At 53.7% G+C, this 20,184-nt stretch overlaps 1 protein-coding gene across 5 annotated transcripts in view; it reads right to left on the reverse strand.

The window, feature by feature from the left end:
- Positions 1 to 1,131: 1,131 nt before the first annotated feature.
- GTF2IRD1 (GTF2I repeat domain containing 1) overlaps positions 1,132 to 20,184 on the reverse strand; it is a 67,497-nt gene continuing 48,444 nt past the window's right edge. For 4 of the 5 annotated variants that reach the window (XM_054847814.1, XM_054847815.1, XM_054847813.1 and 1 more), the window contains exons 16-28: positions 19,897 to 19,962; positions 18,747 to 18,930; positions 17,509 to 17,567; positions 17,260 to 17,325; positions 16,327 to 16,410; positions 15,379 to 15,562; positions 14,581 to 14,609; positions 9,031 to 9,078; positions 5,735 to 5,812; positions 3,588 to 3,780; positions 3,233 to 3,270; positions 2,127 to 2,263; positions 1,132 to 1,371 (exon numbers count right to left, since the gene is read on the reverse strand). In XM_054847814.1, the coding sequence (XP_054703789.1) occupies positions 1,297 to 1,371; positions 2,127 to 2,263; positions 3,233 to 3,270; positions 3,588 to 3,780; positions 5,735 to 5,812; positions 9,031 to 9,078; positions 14,581 to 14,609; positions 15,379 to 15,562; positions 16,327 to 16,410; positions 17,260 to 17,325; positions 17,509 to 17,567; positions 18,747 to 18,930; positions 19,897 to 19,962 (1,241 nt within the window). In that variant the 3' untranslated portion in view covers positions 1,132 to 1,296. The remainder of the gene's footprint in view (positions 1,372 to 2,126; positions 2,264 to 3,232; positions 3,271 to 3,587; positions 3,781 to 5,734; positions 5,813 to 9,030; positions 9,079 to 14,580; positions 14,610 to 15,378; positions 15,563 to 16,326; positions 16,411 to 17,259; positions 17,326 to 17,508; positions 17,568 to 18,746; positions 18,931 to 19,896; positions 19,963 to 20,184) is intronic. The other variant, XM_054847817.1, reaches the window with a different exon arrangement.

Here is a 20,184-nt window from a genome sequence, read left to right on the forward strand (position 1 = left end):
AGTAAAGCAGCGCGTTGCACTCAGAATTTCTAAGCCGTCATGGGTGACCGTGACCCTGTGTCCGCTACTGTCCACCCCCCGCAGACCACGGCCGCTGCTGTCGGGGCAGGTTTGCTGTCGGGGCGTCACCCCACGGTGACGCCGCGTATCGCTGCTTGGGACGACACCGAAGCCACAAGCGCCAGGGCATCTCCCTTCACCGGGGGTTCCTGCTGGGCTGCGTTTACCTACACACAAGCCGGGATGTTTCTTCTCGTTGGCTTCTTGGGCCGCCCTCACGCCACGTCTTGCCCGTGCACAGCTCTCAGTGGACACAAAGCACAAGTTAAATACGTGCGGTGGTTACTAACAGTGGTCGGCACCGTTAGCTTCTGCTGCCGCAGGCTACAAGTGGAATGCAAGTAAAATATTTGAAGAGAATTTCAAATAATATCCCTCAGTTTCCTGGGTTTTATGGGGTGAAGCGGCCCAGGGCACGCGGAAGGGTCGGGGCTCCCCTGGACGCTCGCAGCAATGACGCTCGCAGCTCTTGGTCCAGTGTTATGGAACCGGTGGAGCATCGACGGGATCAGCCCGTTCTTACTGCGGGAGCTCCCCCCCATAAGGCGTCAAAGCCTCTTAGAAAATCATAAAGAGTGACGAACTTCACCGGATGAAAATCTTTTCCTGCTTCAAAAGCCGGTTAAACGCAGGCAACCAAAATGGCCTCTGTGGCTTTCCAAGTGTGGGGTGGCAGAGGCCAGAGACGAGAGACCGTGGGGGGGATCTCGCTCCTCGAGGGGGCTGAAACCTCCTTCCCGCTTCACCCAAACCTGCTCCTGCTCCAGAGCCACCAGGACTCCCGGGCGCAGGTCTCTGATAAGGGCTGGGTCCCCCGTCTGCCACCGCTGCAGTTTGGTACCACTCCTCCTGCAGCTCAGTACGTAAGTTTTTACGCCTTTGATCTAACAAATTGAAGCATTAAAATGTGTCAAACCTCTTGGTTTCAAGCACTGGTGACACTAAGGATTTTATTGAGCAGCCAAAGCATGACAAGGTCTGTCCGGGGGTGCCCTCTTGCACTTACTCTTACCTATAAATACTAATTTATCAATAATATACGTAATAAAATAAGTACTTTTAAGAGCAAGGCAACACTTCTTATTTTTATTTAAAAAGGCCTTGATGGCAGGAATATAGTGTAAAAATCATTGGAAAAACTAAAAGGCATTGATACATATTGGAATATACACTTTTTACATAAATTACATTTATTTATTTATTCTTTCATTTGAGGTTCTTATTCGGTATTGAGGTCTAATAGTTAATAGGTCCTGGGATCTGGACGTTTAGACCACCATAGTCTAACATGTACATGTTCATGGGCCATTGCTGAAAGAGAGGGAGAGAAAAAGAAGGCAAAAGTCTCTGTTAGGACACAACACAAAACCATGCATACATCAAATCTCTGACATGTTCCGACACGGGCTGTTGCTCCCACTTTCCAGATAAGATAAAAGAACCAACCCCAAACCAAAACACCACCGGCAAACCTGACCAAAAAAAAAACCTTCTAAATTTATATTTCACTTGTGCTTTTTTTATTATTATTTTTTAAAAAGCATTTGGTATCATCCACAACTGAAGCCAAGCCCTGAGGAGAGCAGCCGGATGCATCTCCCTGATTTCATTTCCTATTTTCACAGTCTGGATGCACGCTGGAGCTCTGCATTGCTCCCGGGATGGAGCCGGAGCGACGGGGAACCGCCGGGTGCTGCCGCGAGGTGCCACTGGGCCGAGGCGCCGCCGCCAGCACCGGTGTTTTAACCCAGTGGGGTCATGGGATTTGCTCGGGCTGGTCTCATGCTGAGCGCTGAGCGTCCCCCCGAGGCACTCGGATGCGGGAGAGCCCCGAGGGGCAGCGGGCGCTTTGCTCTGCTGACCTCTCCCAGACAAACCCAGCAGGAAAAGGGAGCCCCAAAGCTGCGTCCCCTCCTTCGCCAAACCTGCTCGTGCCATTTTACATCACACTTTATAGTGTTTGTCAGGCGCAGGGAGGTGGTGACGGTTCGAGGAGAGCAGAGAGCAGCATCCTGAAGCAGAAAGATAGGTAGGCAGTAACCCCCCTAATATTTGGAAGGCTTTACCACAAGTGAGATCTGATTTGTTGATGATGTAGACTCCATATTGGAAGAGGAGGAAGAGGAAGATGAGGAAGAGGAAGATACCGAGTTCCCTTCGGAAATCCTCTTCCGCTTCCTTTTGGGAACGCTGGTGTCTTTCTCTGTAGGGAGGGAGGGAAGGCATGAGGTGTCCGAGCCCTGCCAGCAGTCCCTCAATGCGGGGACCCCTCCCACCGCTCCGACCTCGCCTCCCGCCGAGCGTCCCCCCACAGTGACCCGCTGTGCCACCGACGGTGACAACGCTTGGCCACCACGGCCTGGCACGGAGCTGCCAGCTTTGCTCAGGCGCTGGCAAAGCAAATCCCCAAAATAATGGCAGGGGGTTGGAACTAGATGATCTTGGAGGTGCCTTCCAACCCAAACCCCAAACTCCAGCACTTACAGAGCCCGATATCCCACAGGCTTGTGTCCGTGCTGGACGCTTTGGGGCTGTGAAGGCGCTAGCTGTGATGACAAACATGCCTGTATGTATCTGCGTGTATTGATGTCCCCGTATATATCTGCATATATAAAGTTTCTTCTGCATCTCTTTTTACTTCACGTTGCAGGTGTGCTCTCGCTTGCTAGATCTCCCTTCTCTACCTAGCCACCTATTTTCCTAAAGCTAATAGGATCCGAATTATCTCTGGGGCTGCTAATTCTGACGCGTTTGATTAAAACTGGCTGAGAGTTATTGGGGAGGATGCGACAGAGAGAGAAACACATTCCCATCTTGTTTCCTTAGAAGCTCAACTGCTAAATTATGGCTCAAATTAAGGTCTTTAACCAGTGAATAAATTGCTCGTGGTGAATAAATTGCTAATGGGAAAGGGATAATCAAATCCTCCAGAATATGAAGAAAGTTTGACTCTAACAGCCTGTTCTCTCCCCAGCTCACAGGAGTGCAGTTGTCTAGAGGATGGTTTGCTCCTGAGCCTGACTTTGCCTTTTCCAGGCAGTATCATCTCCCCAGCCTCCCTGGGGGGGCGGGAGGTTCCAACGCCTCCCCACAACCCCCATCCGTTTTGCCCGTATATTCTCTCTGCCACAGGGCAGGGAAAGCCACAGTTATTTCTTAGCCCTCCCCTTACCTGTTTGTTTGGCCTCGGTGCAGATTTCGGCAAACGGCCTGCGTAAGAGAGAAGCAGGGTCAGAGCAGGCGGAGCCCGGCGTTTCTCCCCTACGTGCCCGCGCTGGGACACAGCCCGGACCCCGAGCCTCCTCCTCCGACACCCCCCTGCACAAAGATGGGACACGGAGCCTCCCCACCGCTCCCCGGAGGGAAGCAACCCGAAATAACTCAGCTGGGTGTCCGAGCTGACCCGTTATCCGGTGTGGCCCCGCTCCGGTGGCCCCGTGGTGACTTGCCACGCTCGCGGCTGGAGAAGCAAGTGCAACGCTTCACAAACAGAAACACTCGCCAGTCACAGAGCTGGGGGAACTTACTGGAGCTGGTTTATAATCACCATCCGGATGTTCTCCCGTGCCTTCAGGATCTTCTCCAGCCGATGGATGTCGTAGGTATTGGGGTTCCTGAAAGGGATATCATCCGGCAGCCCAGTAACCTCCACGGCGTCAGGACTGTCCCTGATGAGTTTATAGGGCACCATGACAGGCCGGTTCAAGCCCAGAGCCTCTCCTGTAATGGCAGAGCAGAGGACAACGCACCAGCTTTACCCCACAGGGCTCCAGATCCAACCAACCGAAGGCCCAAGAGCCCTGGGAGAACTTTGGGAAGCCACGGCTGCTGTGATGCCCAACCTTTGCTGCAGCCACATCCCACCCAGCCATTTTGCGTCTTCTGCCCAATTTATTGCCTGGTCCATTAGTCTCCATTTCAGATCCTGCCCGGAGCCTCAGGTGAGGGCTGTTTCACAGCACCAGCGCTTGCACACCCACCTCTGCTCCATGCAGAGCACACCCATCGCCACGCCTGCACCAGCCCGTGGCTGGGCCAGCAGCAGCAGCACAGGAGAGCCCAGGAGAGAGGGCAAACGGGAGAGATTCGTCCATCTCCTCTTGCCTCCGGCTGTCAGCAGGTTTGGGGGGCGCTGGGGTGGAGATCGCATCCAGCGTGCTGCATTCGACAGTCCCCAAGGACCTGTGCTGCAGGAATTGCTGTTGCCTATTTTTTGCACCGCTTTATCCCTTTGGCCTCCACAATACCGTATGGCTGTGAAATACCCCCATTTAATTCCTTGCTGCGTTAGAAGGACTTCCTTCTGCGCAATTTAAACCCGCTGCCCATCTCTCTGGGTGCCCTTTAGTTCCTGCACCGTGGGGAGCAGTGAACGTCCCTCCCTCCCTCTGTCCCGTGCTGCTCCTCATAGCAAGAACCCGCTCTTGCCTTGTGTCCCTGCGCCCCCCAAACCCGAAGGCGTGAGCCGCCCCTTAGCCACAGCTCTGGCTCTCTCTGCGGGGAGTTTGTGCCTAGAGCCCACCGGGCATCTTGTGCTCCATAAACGGTGCCAGGACCATGGGGACGCAGGGATCTGCCAAGGGCTCAGCCCCCACGCGGGGCAGGTGCTGCTGGGGATGCTCAGAGCACGGGGACCAGCCCCCCCGCACGCTGGCACCTCCAACGGGGCAGATCTGCCCCAAAGCAGCAGGTGCTGTGAGCAGCACCCCAAAATAAACAGCGTTTGCAGGAAGGGTGAGGAGCCTTAACAAGGGGAGACTTAAGAAAGGAGGGAAATGGTATTTCCCACTGCTTTCCAATCATTTTGGCTATTTTCCTTCTCCTTCAGGCAATTATTTTGAGGAGGGCAGCAAGACATCGCACTGCAGTGGTGGGGTGCCACCGAGCCGCCGCGGCCCGGCTGCGCAGCCCTGGGGAGTCACAGACTGGGAAATAACCACCCAGCCCGTGTGCCAGCCGTGCCCCAACGGCGGCAAGGGGACAGCCACGAGCGGTGGCAGCCCGTACCCGCAGGGCTGAGAGGGCGACGCCGCTCGGGCCGTGCATCCTGCGGCTGGCTCCCACCTTCCCTCCCGCTATTCCTACTGCGCCTTTTCCCAGCGACGGGCGCAAGGAGGGGTCTGCTAAGCGGCACAAGGAGCCCGCAGACAGCGCTTGCAGATCTCCTTCAGTCTCCTGACCTCCTTTTCTGCCGCGGCTCCAGCGAGCTTTTCCCCGGCCGTGCCTCACGTTGGGCTGCGGCTCCAGCCTTGCTCCCAGCCCGGCAGGCAGAACAGGCAGGGGCTGCCTGCAAGCACGCTGGCGCAGGGCAGGCACGCTCAGCACGCACCCCACGGCTCACGCCAGCTCAGGACACGTTAAAAACACATCAAAGGCCGATGCCAGACTGAACAAATGCCGCTTCTCAGCTGTGGCTTTTTTTTTTTCCATCCTCCCTCCCCTCACCAAGGAGGAGCTGTCAACAAGAAGGTCACGGTCCCACCTGCCGGGAGCGAGACACGGGGACGTCCCCGGGGACAGGCTGTAACGTGAAGCAGTGGGACGAAACCTGTGCTGCAGCAGGCTGCCGTGCGCTCGGCCTATAAATAGAGGCCTTCAGTCGAATTAATTTTAACTATGGCTGCTGTCAGCAAAACCAAACCGGCTCGGCAACGCGTGCAGATGGGAGACTCACCGTATTTTTCATTGAAAAGCTCTTTGACTTGCTCTCGGAGAATCACCTTCTCTCCGAGCCTGTTGGCATCATCCTCATCTGCAAAGTGAAAAAGGACAGGGAATAAAATGCCCCGTTTCTCCCTGAGCCCCTGGAAAACCCATCCCGCTGTCACAAGGCACGACCGTGTCTCTCCCCCTCTGCCCCAGCGCGGCGTGGGGACACCTCCAGGGCGGCTGCTCTGCGCTTGCACCTTGCGTCGCCTTTTAGAGCCGTGCAAAGTGGCAATAAAACGCTGCCAAAGCTGCATTTGCCACGCGCTGCCACGGCCGAGAGCATTTTACATCCACTTTGCGGTGCTGTAAATGACTGCAAAATATGCAAAGCAACGGAGACTCAGGCCCTCAGTGCCATGAATGCTCCCACAAGTGATATCAAGGAATGAGATAGCGCTTTTATAGCTGGGCTCCTAAGTACAGTATTGTTTTATAATGCACCATATAATCAGCTTGGCTTTACTAGCTTTTTTAATTATCCTCATCACGCCAAACAGTTTCTCCTCCGTTCTCTCATTTCAAACGACGTGCCTCCGTCAGTAGATTTTTTCCCCCACCTATTCAGCATCCTCAGGGGGCTCCAGGAAAAACCACTGGGGTCAGCACCGGCCCCCTTTGATGCTTTTTCACCCCGCAGGTATAAAGCACCGACCGCAGGAACCTTATCTGCCTCTTGCCGGGATCACCCCTCCAGCACCGGGCTGGCTCGGTGGGGTCCGCTCCTGTCGCGCGTGGAGGCGGCACGACCACGAGCCCTGCAAACCTCGGCGTGAGGGACCCGAGCACCCTCTGCTCCCTGTCTGCAGCTGTTTAATTTGATTTTGAGCAATCATGTGATTTTGATTTTGGTTTTAAGCAATCGCACGGCTTGCGATTTTGTTGTAAAACCTGACGCGCGTCCCTGCCTCCCTGCGCTCAGCACCCCCAGCAGAAATCACGCGCCTCGGCCACCCTGCTGCTGAGGGTCCTGGAGAGAAGCCGGCACCCTTAAATCTCCACAACCCTGCTACTGCAGGGTACGGCCTCAAAAACCTCTTTTCCACCTGGAAAACAATAGTTTTGTCTGGATATAACTAGGAAAAAAAAAAAAAAAAAGGAGAAGCTTCTGTGAAGGAACCTCAGGGCCAAGTCGTGCTTCAAATCCAGAAATGGCAACAAAGCAGCTTGAAAGGGATGGAGGAAAAAAAAAGACAGAATAAAAAAGAAAATCAAATAAATGTCGCCAAGGAGCTCTGATTTCAAGACCCTTGTGGTGCCGCTCCCGAGGCCATGGCAAGCCGGCGGGGGCAAACCCTGCGGGGTCCCTCTGTGACTTCCTTGTCATTGATGCTCAGTTTCTGGGCTGTGTATACACACCCATACGGATGTGTAGATGGTAGCAGACAAAGAAACACCAAAATTCAGTGTTCTCACTTGTTTAATTCTCTGGGACTGAAAAACGCAGCAGGTCTTTCCTTTCCGCTCATGCCCCGAGCGACCCAAGTGCAAGAAACAACATCCCAAGGGGGTTTTTTCCACCTTGCAGTGGGCAGGATTCCCAAATTCCCATCCAAGAACACAAACAAATTCCATGAAAAACCTGGAACTGAGCATGCATAACAGAGAAGCCAGAGAGGAGGCTCCGGCTAGCGGTGCCGCTTCCCGGGGACCTGCCCCTCCGTCCCCAGGCGGCTCCGGACAGGAGGGATCTCCATCTACCTTTTGATTTGGGAAATAATTGACTCAAGGACGCCGCTGGCACCCCTGGGATGTGCTGAGTCCTTCCCATAGGGCAGGTTTATGCAAGCTGCTGGCTTCAGCTCTGTGCTATCAATTTTAGGTTTGGGGGGTTTTTTTTAATTAAAAAAAGTAGCCACTTGATTGACTTTTTTCTTTCCAATCCTGCTTGCCTGAAGCGAGGAGCCCCATTCTCTCCGTAGGCACTTACGTACAAGTGGTCACATTTTTAAAACACCCGTTTTCTCTTTTCCAATAGGGCTTGTCAGAGCTTGACATTTCTTTTAGAAAAGCCAAGTCGTATTTAGTGGTTATTAAAAACGGGGTTTAGGGGTCTGCTGTTGGACAGCAGGATCCAAAACACCGCCTGTTCTTCTAGTGACTTTAAGAAACAACAAAACCAAATCCAAGGTATCGCACGGATAAATAACGGGTTTGCCTGGGTTCGTGGTGCCATGTGCACCCTGATCTCGGTGGGGAAGCCGTGGCAGAGCTGGGCAGGGTACCCGGCAGAGCCTTCCTTCCCCCCGTGCCGCCGCCAGCATCCCGGGGTGCAGCTCCAGGCGATGAACATCCTCCACCCACGGGAACGACCTCCCGTTATCCGAACACCCGGCATGAAGCCTGTTGCATCGAGGAAACAGCCACCCAACACATCCCACCCAGAAAGTGGCTCCGGTCCCTTCTTCAGGCGATCCCGGTCGTGTCAAAGAAACACTCGGCCAGGTGATCAGCGTGCTTACGACGGTCAGGATTTGGCCCCGAATCTTAAGAGGATAAACACACGCCTCTCCCCCCCCCCTTTCCAGCTTCAATGGGTGCAATTCAGTTTTATCCCTGTTCCAATCCGGAACAAACCCGCTGACGTTACTGAGGCTACTCCACAGTAACTCAGGTTTAAGTACAGTTCGAATTAGCTCGACACATGCACGTTTTCAAAGCGGAGCTATAAACTTGCGGGAGCAGGCAATTAACATCTAGACACGCGGCCAGAATCCCAGCTGATGGGACTAACGCCGGATCTGCCGGAGATACGCCGTGCCCTGCTGCAGATACGGGCAGGCAAGCTCTTCTTCACTCCTGCAAATTAGCGTATGTGTTAAAGCCCCGGAGCCCACACGACTGCTCACCGGCTCTGGGCCAGAGTATGTGTTAAAGAAAAAAAAAAAAAAAAAAAAATCCCAACCCAAATCTGTGCGAGAGCTCCTTATGAATGGCAAGTGGAGTTTTTTTAACGAATTAGTTGCTTGGACACATGGATGAGCTGAGGATGACGTGGCAGGTCGGTTTGTCTGGAGCAGAACCGGCACCGATGCCCGGGGAGTGCAGCAACGGTGCTTAGAAATGCAGAGAGGATTAATAACAACAATAAAATACTGTTAAACACATCCTGCAGCATTCAGTTCTTGGGATCACAGGGAAACAGAGCAGAGAGGAAAAAAAATACCTGAAATTTGGGAGTTTAAGACATTTTCATTCCCATATTAAAACGCAAGTGCATTTCTTGTCTGCTACCATCTACGATGCATCAACTGAGCTACGTACCATTCAAGGCAGCGTAGGCTTTTTCCAATGATGTTATCCGTCTAGGGGCTACAGCGCAAGTTAAAAGAAGACCAAAAAAAAAAAAAGAGAGAGAGAGAGAAAGAAAAAGAGAGCCATGAGTGCTGCAGCTTCGTTTCTTGGTCACAAACAAAACTAAAACCCAGGATGACACTGTTCCTAGCAGCTTAAAATTCCTCCGGTCCCGAGGCCCCTTGGCACGGAGACGCTTTCAGTAGCTAAATAACTGCCGGTGAGCTGGGCTCTCCACCGCACACCAGGGACCTGTTTTGGGATGTGCTTGATCCCGTGAGCATCCCCCGAGCTACACCACGCTCCTGAGCGGCTCGAGGTCCGCACGTGCCCAGGGCCGCGCGGCCGAATAGCGGCATTCACGGCATGCGCCGAAGCAGCAGCGGTTGTGCTGTGCAACCATGCCGGAGAAGAAAAAAGATATCTGAGGTTAATGCAGATGAAAAGCAAACAGGGAAATTGTGTCAGTTCTGCAGCAACGGGGAGGGGGGGAACAGGAGAAAAAGGGATCCCTAAGGAGAGGCTCACTGACTCCGAAGTGACGAGCGATATCAAAAAGAAATGAATTTCCTGGGGAAAAGCAGCAGGGACGGGGCTAGAGCCAGGATTTGCATGATGGGCAGAAGGAGGAATGAAGCAGCTCATCGCGTAGAAGCCGGCAGCCGCGGGAAGGGCCGGCGGGGAGGACGGAGGCTGCGGGTCGTGGCGTCAGGGCAAGGAAGGGGCTCAGCAGGGAGGCTCTTGCTGCCAAACTGCAGCACGCTGGCCCTGGCAAACCGGAGGGGTGCGCGGCCGAATTTGCTGAGCAGAGACATAAGTGACCTGAAATAGCTCAAAATATACATCGAACATTTCAGGCAGGCTCAGGGCAGCAGCCATTGCAGCACAAAGAGCTCTGCTGCTGCCCCCGGCCCGACTGTCTGCGCGGGGACAGCCCTTCGGTTCGGTGGCACCAAAAATCCAGAAAAACACAGGGTTTGCACAGAGAAGCTGCAGGCGCCGACATTTTGGTGCAGACCGTGGTGAGTGGGGTGCTGAGCCAGATCCTGCAAACAACCCCTGCCGTGCACAGCCACTCGCTGCCACACAACGGACCCAACCGGAACAAAAGCCATGCTGCCCGTCGCCCGGTCCCCCGAATCGCGGGGTGACACCCTGCGGGCAGCGCCCACCGCGCAAAATGTTGAAGGTAAACATGCAACGGAAAGGGGAAGAGAGGCGGATGGGTCACGCCGGCACTGGGAAAGCCAAGCTAGAGTCCAAGCCAAGAGGGAACAAAGTCCTGGCATAGCTCCCGTCAAGGAGGAACGCAGGCAGGGGCATGGGCAGGAGCGCAGGCAGGAGCGCAGGCAGGAGCGCAGGCAGGAGCGCAGGCAGCGAGGAAGAGGAGCGCACAGCAGCATCTTTCCAATACGAGTCAGCGAAGGTTTCAGAAGGGCAGCGCAGCGTTTCATTTGGTGGGCAGCAACTCAAAGGCATTTTCAGCGTTCCAGGTGAAGATTTCAAGGTGCCATTATGAAATCAAGCTGATTAAGAAAAATAATTAAAATGTCTTGTCCTGGTAACCCACATGTGCTGCTCAGCCTTAACCAGGGGAGGCATCCCATCCCACCAGGCTCACGGCTGCTGCGCTGGGAGGCACGGAGCCCATCCCTAAGTGCCGGACCACAGCACGGGATGGAGCGGCATCCCTCCTGCCGTGCGATGAGCACCCTGAAACAGGGGGTTTGGGGGTCTCTGAAGGACACGGCAGGATACGAGGCTGGTGGGGAGCAGGAGGGAGGCACGGGCAAAGCAAACGCAAGGGCTGGGATGAGCTGGGCGATGGTGCTGCCTTCCTGCCGGCACGAGGATGCCAAACATACAGGGAAAGGGAAAAGGAGACAAAAAATAGGCAAAGAAAAAGGTGATTCGAATCACAGAGCTGCTTAAAAACAGGCTTTGAAGCTCCACAGCTACTCGCGCTACCTGCTTGATTCTCCGCCTTCAGACTAAACCCGCTAACCAGCTGAACGCTAAAAAATAATTCACCCTGGATAACAGGAAGGTGGATCAGAAGGAAAAATAACCCGGCTGCTCCCACGGGGGTTAAACGTCAGGGCCGGGGGGTGAAGGGAGAGGGGCATGGACCTCAAAAAGCAACCTGGTGATGGAGTGAGATGCGCTCTGCTCCCATCACCGCCCCATCAAGTGCTTTCCTCTTTTCTTTTTTTTTTTTCTTGCTAGGAGTTTCCAACGCGAGGCACATCTCATCAAAGTCTTGCGGAGGATTGTGCTCTTGTGATTAAAAAAAAGAATAATATGAAAAGGATGCCTGGATGTGTGGTTTTTTTAATTAAAGAACACTGCCTGCCCTACTTTATTAATTGGAGTATGGGAAATAATCTATCAGGGTGGTAGGGAGTTTGGGGAATAGGACAGATGGAGCTGGTGTACATTTTCAATCAAAGCACATAAAAATTAACATACAGAAAGATTTTTTTTGTGTGTGTGTGCTAGATTACTTATGCTTGCTTTTTTTTTTTTTTTTTTAGCTCAAAGGCTCAAATTAAGCCTGTTTTGTATCTCTGTGCCTCAGGAAAAGAAGAAAAGAAAGGCTAAGTGCTGTGTTTATAGGGCTGGAGCTTCACTGCCTCTCACCCGGGTCTGTTTTAATGTCGAGAGTTCGTTCTGCTTTCAAAAAGGGGGTTTGAAGGTCTTTTTCGCAGAGCAGAGACCAGCGGCGGGGAGAAAAGCAACTGGAAATCAAGAGGAAAATCTCGGAACGCCAGGAGGGTTGTGCTCCTGGGATGAAGCCCCCGGGGAGTCACGCGGGTGAAACGCTGTCAGAGGCACCGGTGACCTCCGGGCCATCGTCCCACCTTCGAAAGCAGCTGCAAAGCTGCACTGCAGAAGGCGGCTGCAGCCGCTGACCTCCTCCAGGCGCTGGGCAGCACCGCCAGCTTTATTTTTCCAAAAAAACCAGCCTCACTTCCACCAAAAAACCAGCTCCTCCTGCAAATAGCATCCCTGCAGGAACACACCCCAGCCGCCTCTGCACCGGCAGCCTCGCCCCCCACTGCGACCCATTAGTGGGGAGATACCATCTCGACAGAGAAATTACAGATAATCTTGAGAAAAAGCACGCTTGGCGCTCAGATTATATTGAAATCCTTTTATCGGTGTCTTTTGCACTTAAAAAAAATGGGTGTCCCCAAAAGAGAGAGATAAGGAGGCCGGTCCTCCGCGGTCCTGCAGTTATCTGGGATGCTCTTTGCAATGCAGGAGGTGCACGACTTGTTTAAAGCAAATTAAACCTGTAATTTAACCTAAAGGCACCTAAAAATCAAGCCAAAGTGATTTAAAAAAAAAAACAAAACAAACCCAAATTGTTACATTTCCCTTTTCCCTTAAAATGTGTACTTTTTGGCCAAAATGATCTACAAAAAACATAACCTCCCGTATATTTATGTGGTCATCTCCTGGGCTTTCCAGCTTTTAGACAGCCCTGCAATGTCATCCTGCTTGGGAGTGACTCTTGCTTTCATTTTAACGCTCCTCTGTGAAATAAAAGTGATTTTCATTGATTTTGTTTCAACGCCAAGCACGCACTTCTGCTGCTGCTCTTCATTTTACGCGGCAGGACTTTACTACACAAGACTGAGGTAAAAAGAACACTCTTAAATTTAAATATTTACTGATCTATGGCTAGTTGGAAGTCATTAATGTTGTTAAGGCAGATGAAAAGCGATCAAAGGCGAGGCAGCGAACGTACCACAGCGTTGCCACCATCCGCTTTGGTGTAAAGGGGTGGAAAAGCAGACGGGAGGTTAATTGCTGTCAACGGGGACTGTTTGGGGGCAAAATACAAATAGGCTTTTTCTCAAGGAGACATTCCGTTGGTAATCTGACTACTATAAAATAATTTTAAGTCCTAGAATTGTCTCTAAAGATTTAGCGAATATACGAAATAGTCTATAACAAATTGAGATGTCAAGAAAACCCCCTAACCTGTGCCTGCTCCTATTTAGAGCCCCTGTGGGAGGAGAGGGCACGAAGCCCCGAGCCCCACAGGGATGCTGTGACCTCCTCCCGAGCCTGCTCGGGTACCACCGTACGCAGAATAAAATACCTTTGGGTTTGTGCTAGCATGGGCTAGCCCGTGGTGGGAGCCTTCAGCGGGAGAAGGAGGAAAATAAAAAAAAAAAGTTGTGCATCGAAAAGAAAAATCCATTTCCTCTCCATCTCTGTCTATCAGGCTGTTTCCAAGCCAGCTGGCAGGTTGAAGTATTTGCCTTCTGATGTGCTCCTTTGTTAATGGTGTGATTTGTGTCAGATCAGCGTCTCTTAACGTAATTATACCGATTACGGCGGAGAAATGGGAAGACAAGATGCGGCTGGAGGAGCAGATACATCCTTGGCTCACTCCGGCATTATAGCCACGTAGTTCTGTGCAAAGCCAGAGCTGTGCAAAACGCACATTTCACTGAGGGCTCGTTTAAGGTCCAGTCGATGCGAGCTGGCACCTTCCTGCTAAGGACCTAGCGACGGGAAGTCCAAGGCCAAGGTCTGCGGAGGTCTCGAGGGACCTCCCCATCGTCTTGGCTGGGCCATACACAGGGTCAACACGTGGACCGTGCCCTGGATTGAATTTCTCAGACAGCTCGCCTTTTGTTAGAGCCCTCTCAGGCGCCTAACACCTTTTTGCCGTTCCCAATAAGGGCATATAAATGTTTTCCTCTCTGTCATATTTGTCTTCCCTAAATTGTGCCATCCCCATGGAGGCTGGCCAAGGAAATGGGAAGCCATCAATAAAGACGAGAATGTTTTTTGCACCCATCTGTGCTCTTCCAACAGTTGTAATTACAGACATTTAAAACCGAGACAGGCTTTTACCCACATTTCTAACGGCAGCTCTCTTTTCTGGGCAGCCTAGAAGCGAGAGACAGAGCTACCGCAGCGATGCGCGGGGAAGGACGCGGATCTGGGACGGTGAGTTCTGCAGCTGGGTACGGAGCGCACCCCGGACGCCCCGTCCTCCCCTCTCCCCCGTCTCCCCCGGTGTATCCGCGCGTGGGATGCCCATGAGCTGGCGAGGGCTCTCACTGCCACGCTGCTGCTGCAGCCCGACACGGACCCTGTGGCTAATCACCCCCTTCCCACCACCCTCCCTTGCCACCAAACCCACCAGCTCATTGCAACGCTTATTTATTTTAAGAAAACGCTTAAGAATGTGGGTGCTTCCTTAAATACAGAACACAAATCCCTGCCCTAGATTAGCTCTTGAAAAATGCCGTCATTTCAAGGCAACAGCAGCAGTACCGATGGGTGATGCTGAGGCCAGCTGGCTCGGTCAGGGGAACTTCAGCAAATGCACCAAGCAACAACAAAAGCGAAGTGGGAAGCCCAGGAAAGTGAGGTCAGGGGCACCCTTCCTCCACCTGACAAAATTATTGCTCGCCATCCGCAGCTTACGGCTCCCTGACCACCACTAAACACTTGGCCAATGCACTGCTTAGGCAAAAAGGCATCATCTCTTACCGGGTTTGGGGATGAGTCCTTGAAAAGGCCTGTGAAAAATAAGGAAAAAAGGAGATTTAAAATGAAATGCCACTGGGAAGCCAACACGCCTGGACCAAGCATCCTCCCATAGCCCAGGGAGGGTTCGGGATCAGTCTGTCCCTCACACATGGTGCCACGACTCGTGCGGGACTGGCAGGAGCTCTGGGGGGTCGGGGTCCCTGTGGTCCTGCTCGGGGAAGGATGTGTCCCCTTGGTAGGAAGATGGGCAGTGTGGCCCAGTGAGAGGGTGATGGAGCCACTCTTAAAACCAGTTCTTTCCCTGTCTCACCTTATGGTGATACACTGATAAAGCGCTTTTCCCCTCCCGCTTGTGCCCATCCCCTTTGGCTACAAAACCCACGGGACCCTGCCACGAACGGCCAGTGCCCGGCGCCCCTCCATGCGCTGCGGGACCCTGAGCGCTACTGGCACGTAAACCCAGAAACACTTCTCCTGTCTCAAACCTCCTAGAAAAGGGGCTGGGATTTCTCTGCCTGCACGTTCGTCGCTCTGAGCAGCATTTTCTCCTGCCAGTGCTTTCCCCACCGCCTCTCCAGGCAGCAGACAGAAGGAAAGAGCAGGAGTCTTGATTTTGTGGTCCCCTCCTTTCCGTCAAACCGTTAGCTGCCGATTTAATTGCTGTCTCGGGGGCTGGAGGCATTTACAGTATTTACAGCCCTGCCCCAGTGGGGCTGGCTGAGCTGGGGGTGCATTTTGGTCGGCTCCCTCCTCTCCCCGTCCTGCTCAGCGGGGTGGCTGACACCCCTCGCCACGTACCTCGTCACGGTGAACTTGATTTTATCGGCGACGGCCAATATCCTCTCCAGGTTCTGTGAGCCGAAGGTGCACGGTTTCCTGAAGGGGATCCCGGGGGGCAGCCCCTCTATAATCACCGACCCCGGATTGCTCTTGATCCGCTTGTATGGCACTTGCACGGGGTATTTAATCCCCAAGGCCTCACCTGGGAGAGAAGTGAGCAGTAAGCAAGCAGCAACCGTGCAGGATGCCACGGATGCCATTTCTACCGCAGCTCTGGCTCCATCCCCGGCCCCGCCAAAGCACGGCGCAGCGTGAGCAGGCTGCTCCAGGCACCACCTCAAGCCTTAGATCAAGGACCAACATTTTCAGGCCACCTCCGTGATGGGAGCAGGGGGGTCCCAAGGCAGCCACGGGCGTGCAGCAGAGCCGGTGGGACCGAGGAGAGGCGCTGTCTTGTACGGTGACACCCATGCAGTGCAGCAGGAGGGATGGAAAGCCGCTGCTCTTTGCTTTGGGACATTACTAGGAGATAACTCCATAGGTACGTTCCCTCTCTGAGGTCTGGCTGCAGGACCGAGGCTGCACATTCCCTTGCACGTAAGTGCTCTTGGGGGTACCCGTCTTACTCCTGCCCAGAAATTGGGGATAACAGCATTTCCCTGTCTTGCTTGATAAAGCAATTCCCTGGGGCAGGCAGGGAATGCCCCGCAGAGCCGGGGTAGGTGCCCTGGGAACAGAGGAACAGCAGCTACTCATCCCCCGACACTCCTGCGAGTGCTCGCTACGGCCCCTCCTTATCCCCTTCCCAACCTCCCGCCACCCCCCGCGCGCCCACTGCTCCACAATTCTCCGCTCAAGGGGGAGGCGAGAGAAAGCACCTTGCAAAGAGAGGGGAGGGATAGGGAGCAAAAAATTCGGGAGGGGATAAGGTGGGAATAAAAATCAATTCCCACCCTGGTTTCTCACCGTATTTCTTATTGAACAGGTCCTGGACTTGTTCCCGTAGCGTGTTAGCGATGTCTATTCTGGAAAGCCTGGCATCATAATTTTCTGTAAAATAAAGAAACAATTATGGACTTCTGCTGGTAAATTAAAAGGCACTCTGTGACTTTTAAGTAATGCCATTTTCTAATTATAGGAAAGTCCTTATCTTGCAATTAGCTAATCTCTGGAGTGGGCCATTCAAAGTCCTTAAAAATAATCTAAACAGAAATATGTTTTTTTTTCCCCCCGCCTGTTTGCTAAGAATAAAAGCCGCATGAAATCGAAGATTCAGTTGCGATAATTACCGGCATTAAAATAAAACGTACTCCAAAGCCTCTCTGAAAAGCCAAAGCCTTTGAAAAGCCTCTGTCCCTCTCTGCAAACCCTCACAGCCCCCTGGCCCAAGGAAAGGGAGGCTCGAGTGGGGCAGCACTTGTCCCCGAGCCCACGCGCTTCTCACCATCACTCCTTCCCACAACGGAGCCGCTGTGCCGGGTGCTGGTGCACGCCGGACAGGAGAGGTGCTCATACAAACACTGTTCAAGTGGAAAAAGCCCCAGAAAAGGCAAACTCTGAGGCTTGGAAGACTTAATTACGCATCCCGCAAGGTCAGACGGGGAGATAAGCAAAGCCGGTTAATTAGGGCACCACTCAGAGCACTTCGAGCCTCTTCCTTGGCCCTGCGGGACTGTCCGCCCCGGCCGTGTGCTGTCTTCTGCTTGTCTGTCCTTCCCATCCTCTCACCCCACCTCCTCTGCTCCTCCCTCCCATCCTTGCCTTGCCCTGCTCCTCTGCCAACCCCCGGCACCCTGATGTCCCACGGCCGCTCCTCTCCCACCTCTGTTTGCTTTACACAGCCACCGCAACGGGCCAGGGACTCTGCCTCGACCCCCCCAGATGCCTCCAGGCCCTCACCTTGAAAGCCCTGTCTCTTCACAGCGTCCTCCAGCAGTGCCTCGCTCGAGTCCCTTTCGCCGGCGGCTGAGACAGGGGACACAAGAGGAATTAGGATTCGCGGTGCCACCAAGGGGGACACACAGGAGGGGGTTTCCAGCCAAAAAACGAGGTGGGGAGGGAAGGCAAGAGACGCGCTGTAGGAAAACGCTCTCACTCCTCTCCTACCTAGTCCTTAACGGCCCGGCTGCCGGGCGTCTCGCAGCCTACCTTTGGCTGCCGGGCTGTCCGACGCAGGCTCCTTTGCGCCCTCCGCCAGCAGCTCCGGTCTGGAAAACAGGGAGAAGCAGAGGGCACACGTGTGAGCTCCCCGGCCAGCAACACCCCGCTGCTCCAGCATCCCCTAGGACAATGCTCCTCCAGCCACAACTCTCTAACCGTGTCTGGCTAATGCAATTTTAAAGCTCCTGCAATGAAGCAAGGGAACTTTGGAAATAATTTTCATGCCGACAGACTCTTTAGTGAGCCGATGTGATGCTCCCCGGGATGAGATTAAGCTGGTGATGGCTGAGCAGCTTAAATCAGCAGCTACGGACTTTTAGGAGACATGGTCCTGCATGTTTCGCGGGGATAGGAGAAGCTGTACGTGGCTCCTTTCAACATAATGGGCCCCCAAAATTGTCACTTGGGTAGCTAATGCTAATCGCACAGTGAGGCGATAGCAGGGCTCGTTAGGAGCTGCACTGAAGCTGCATCACAGAGGAACAGGTCTGGGATGGGAAGGGGAGAAACCCCAAAGCGTGGTCAGGCTGCCTGGGAGCTGCTGGTCCGACACCACAAAATCTCCGTGCTCCCACCATTTATTTTCTGTTTCAGCCACCCACCGCGTTGGCTGCGTCAGCTCTCTCCTCTGCAGGGGAGGCTGAATCAGCATTTGGGCGAGAAAACCCCCAAAACACCTAAAGACATTTTTAAATCCATCTCTGCTGGATCCGTTCCCTCTTTCAGGGCAATGCTGTTGCGTTACATCGGTCGTGGCTTCTCGCAGCCCCTGCAGCTCCTGTGACACCCCCGGCTCCCCAGCACAAGGATAGCGTCTCCCCTGATGCCCGCAGCACCCCACGTGCGCATCTGGGCCTCAGCCAGAGCCGCTTCCCATAAGCAAACCCTCCAGGGCTCCCAGCCCCACTCCTTGCCCCACGCCTGAGCACCCTGAAGGTTAAAGGCTCTGGTTCCTCTCACCCACCCTTGGGTGCTCCCTGCCGCTGTGGCCAAACCTTTGCAAAAGTGGGTTAAAATCCCTAAAAGACATCAAGGGAGAGGTGACAACACCACCGCTGCCTCTCAGGGACGGCTCCAACAAGGCAACAACCCTTGGTTGCTTCTAATCAAGCAAATTTACTGAAGGCGACCAAGCGATGGATGTTCCCCAGGAACGTCCCCCCACGGCAGCAGGAGCTCCGAGCAGGAACATCCTCTCCAAGGGATGGCTGCTCCACCTGCCTTACCTTTTAATGACAAACTGGATGTTGTTGCTCGCTTGCAGGATCTTCTTTAGCTTCGCAATCCCGAAGCAGTTGGGGCGCCGCAGCAGGATGCCCTCCGGCAAGCCCACAACGAACAGGTCCTCGGGGTACATCAGGAACTTGGAGTAGGGAACTTTGACCGGCTCCGATATTCCTATGGCTTTCGCTGCGTGGGGACCAAATGTCATTAGTTTGCTGGACCTCCGCATTGGGTCAAAGCAGCAGCGACGCGATTTGTCGGTGGGGGGCTGGAGAGGTTTTTGGAGAGTTTGTTGTCACTCGGTGCCTGGTGGAGATGTCCCCGGTGGGAATGTCCCTGGTGCTAGCAGTCACAAGCCGAGGGACAGAACCAGGCAGCCAGCAGGACCTGGCTTTTGCATTTGCTGCATTATCAAAAGGACTTTCTATAAAGGCCGCAAGCGCCTTCCATGAGGCAATGGGACGCCAGGTTCAGACCTACGTCCCTCTGCCAGCTGAGGGGAACGTGCCTGAGGTGCGCTGCCAGGCTGCGCGGTGTGGCAGGGCAGGGGAGCATCCCAGCCCCTCTCCCTTCCCCCGGGGGCTCTCCCAGCTCAGCTCTGCCCCAGCTTTTGGGGGCCACCAGGCAGAGCTGCGTCTCCTGGTCCTGCCAGTGGCAAAAGCTTTCTGCCAGCTCTCAAAATGCACGTGTGACCTCACCCAAATTTTTTCTGGGTTAAATAACCTTTCTAAAAAAGGGGTGAGCAGAACATGCCGAGTGCCAGCCTCTGGTGCCAGGGTCCCACCAGCCCTCCTGAGCCACGCCACGACCATCTCGGGTGGAAAACCCTCTCTGATCTTTCAAACAAATGATGGGGGAAACCACTTTGGTCCTTCCCTCTGCGGGAGGAAGGCTGAAGGTCACGGCGGCAATTCCTGGGCTGCAGCCAGTGAAAAGGCATCGAGGAAACCAAGGGGAAGAGCTGCAATAACAAGGCCCAAGGAGATTTCAAATGCATTTGTAAGCCCAGAAGACAGCAAATGAACAAATTAGATTGTACCTTTACTCAGCTGCTGGTTTGGAAATGGTAGGTGACATTTCTGAGCAATTAGAAGCTCCCCACGGCAGAGGCTGGCACTCGGCATGATGAACATGCGTTAATGACCATCTTACCGTATCTCGTGTTGAACAAAATTTCAACTTGTTTCCTCAAATGACTTAAAACATCCCCTATACCATCTGCAGGGGAAAAAAAAAAAAAAAAAAAGAAAAGAGAGAAATGCTCTGAGAAATCGGCTGCCTCCGGGGCAAGCAACGCGCAGTGCAGGCGAGCAGCCCCAACCTCTGGCCAAGCTGGCCATGCGCTCTTCATGCCTCCCAGATCGGTGCCGGTCCTCCGGCAGCTGCCTCCAAGCTCATCCCTGAACAAGGCAAGGCAGTGATGCACCTGCCACAGAGCTG

Source organism: Grus americana, chromosome 19 (assembly GCF_028858705.1).
Source record: "Grus americana isolate bGruAme1 chromosome 19, bGruAme1.mat, whole genome shotgun sequence".
In the NCBI taxonomy this organism is placed as follows: domain Eukaryota; kingdom Metazoa; phylum Chordata; class Aves; order Gruiformes; family Gruidae; genus Grus; species Grus americana.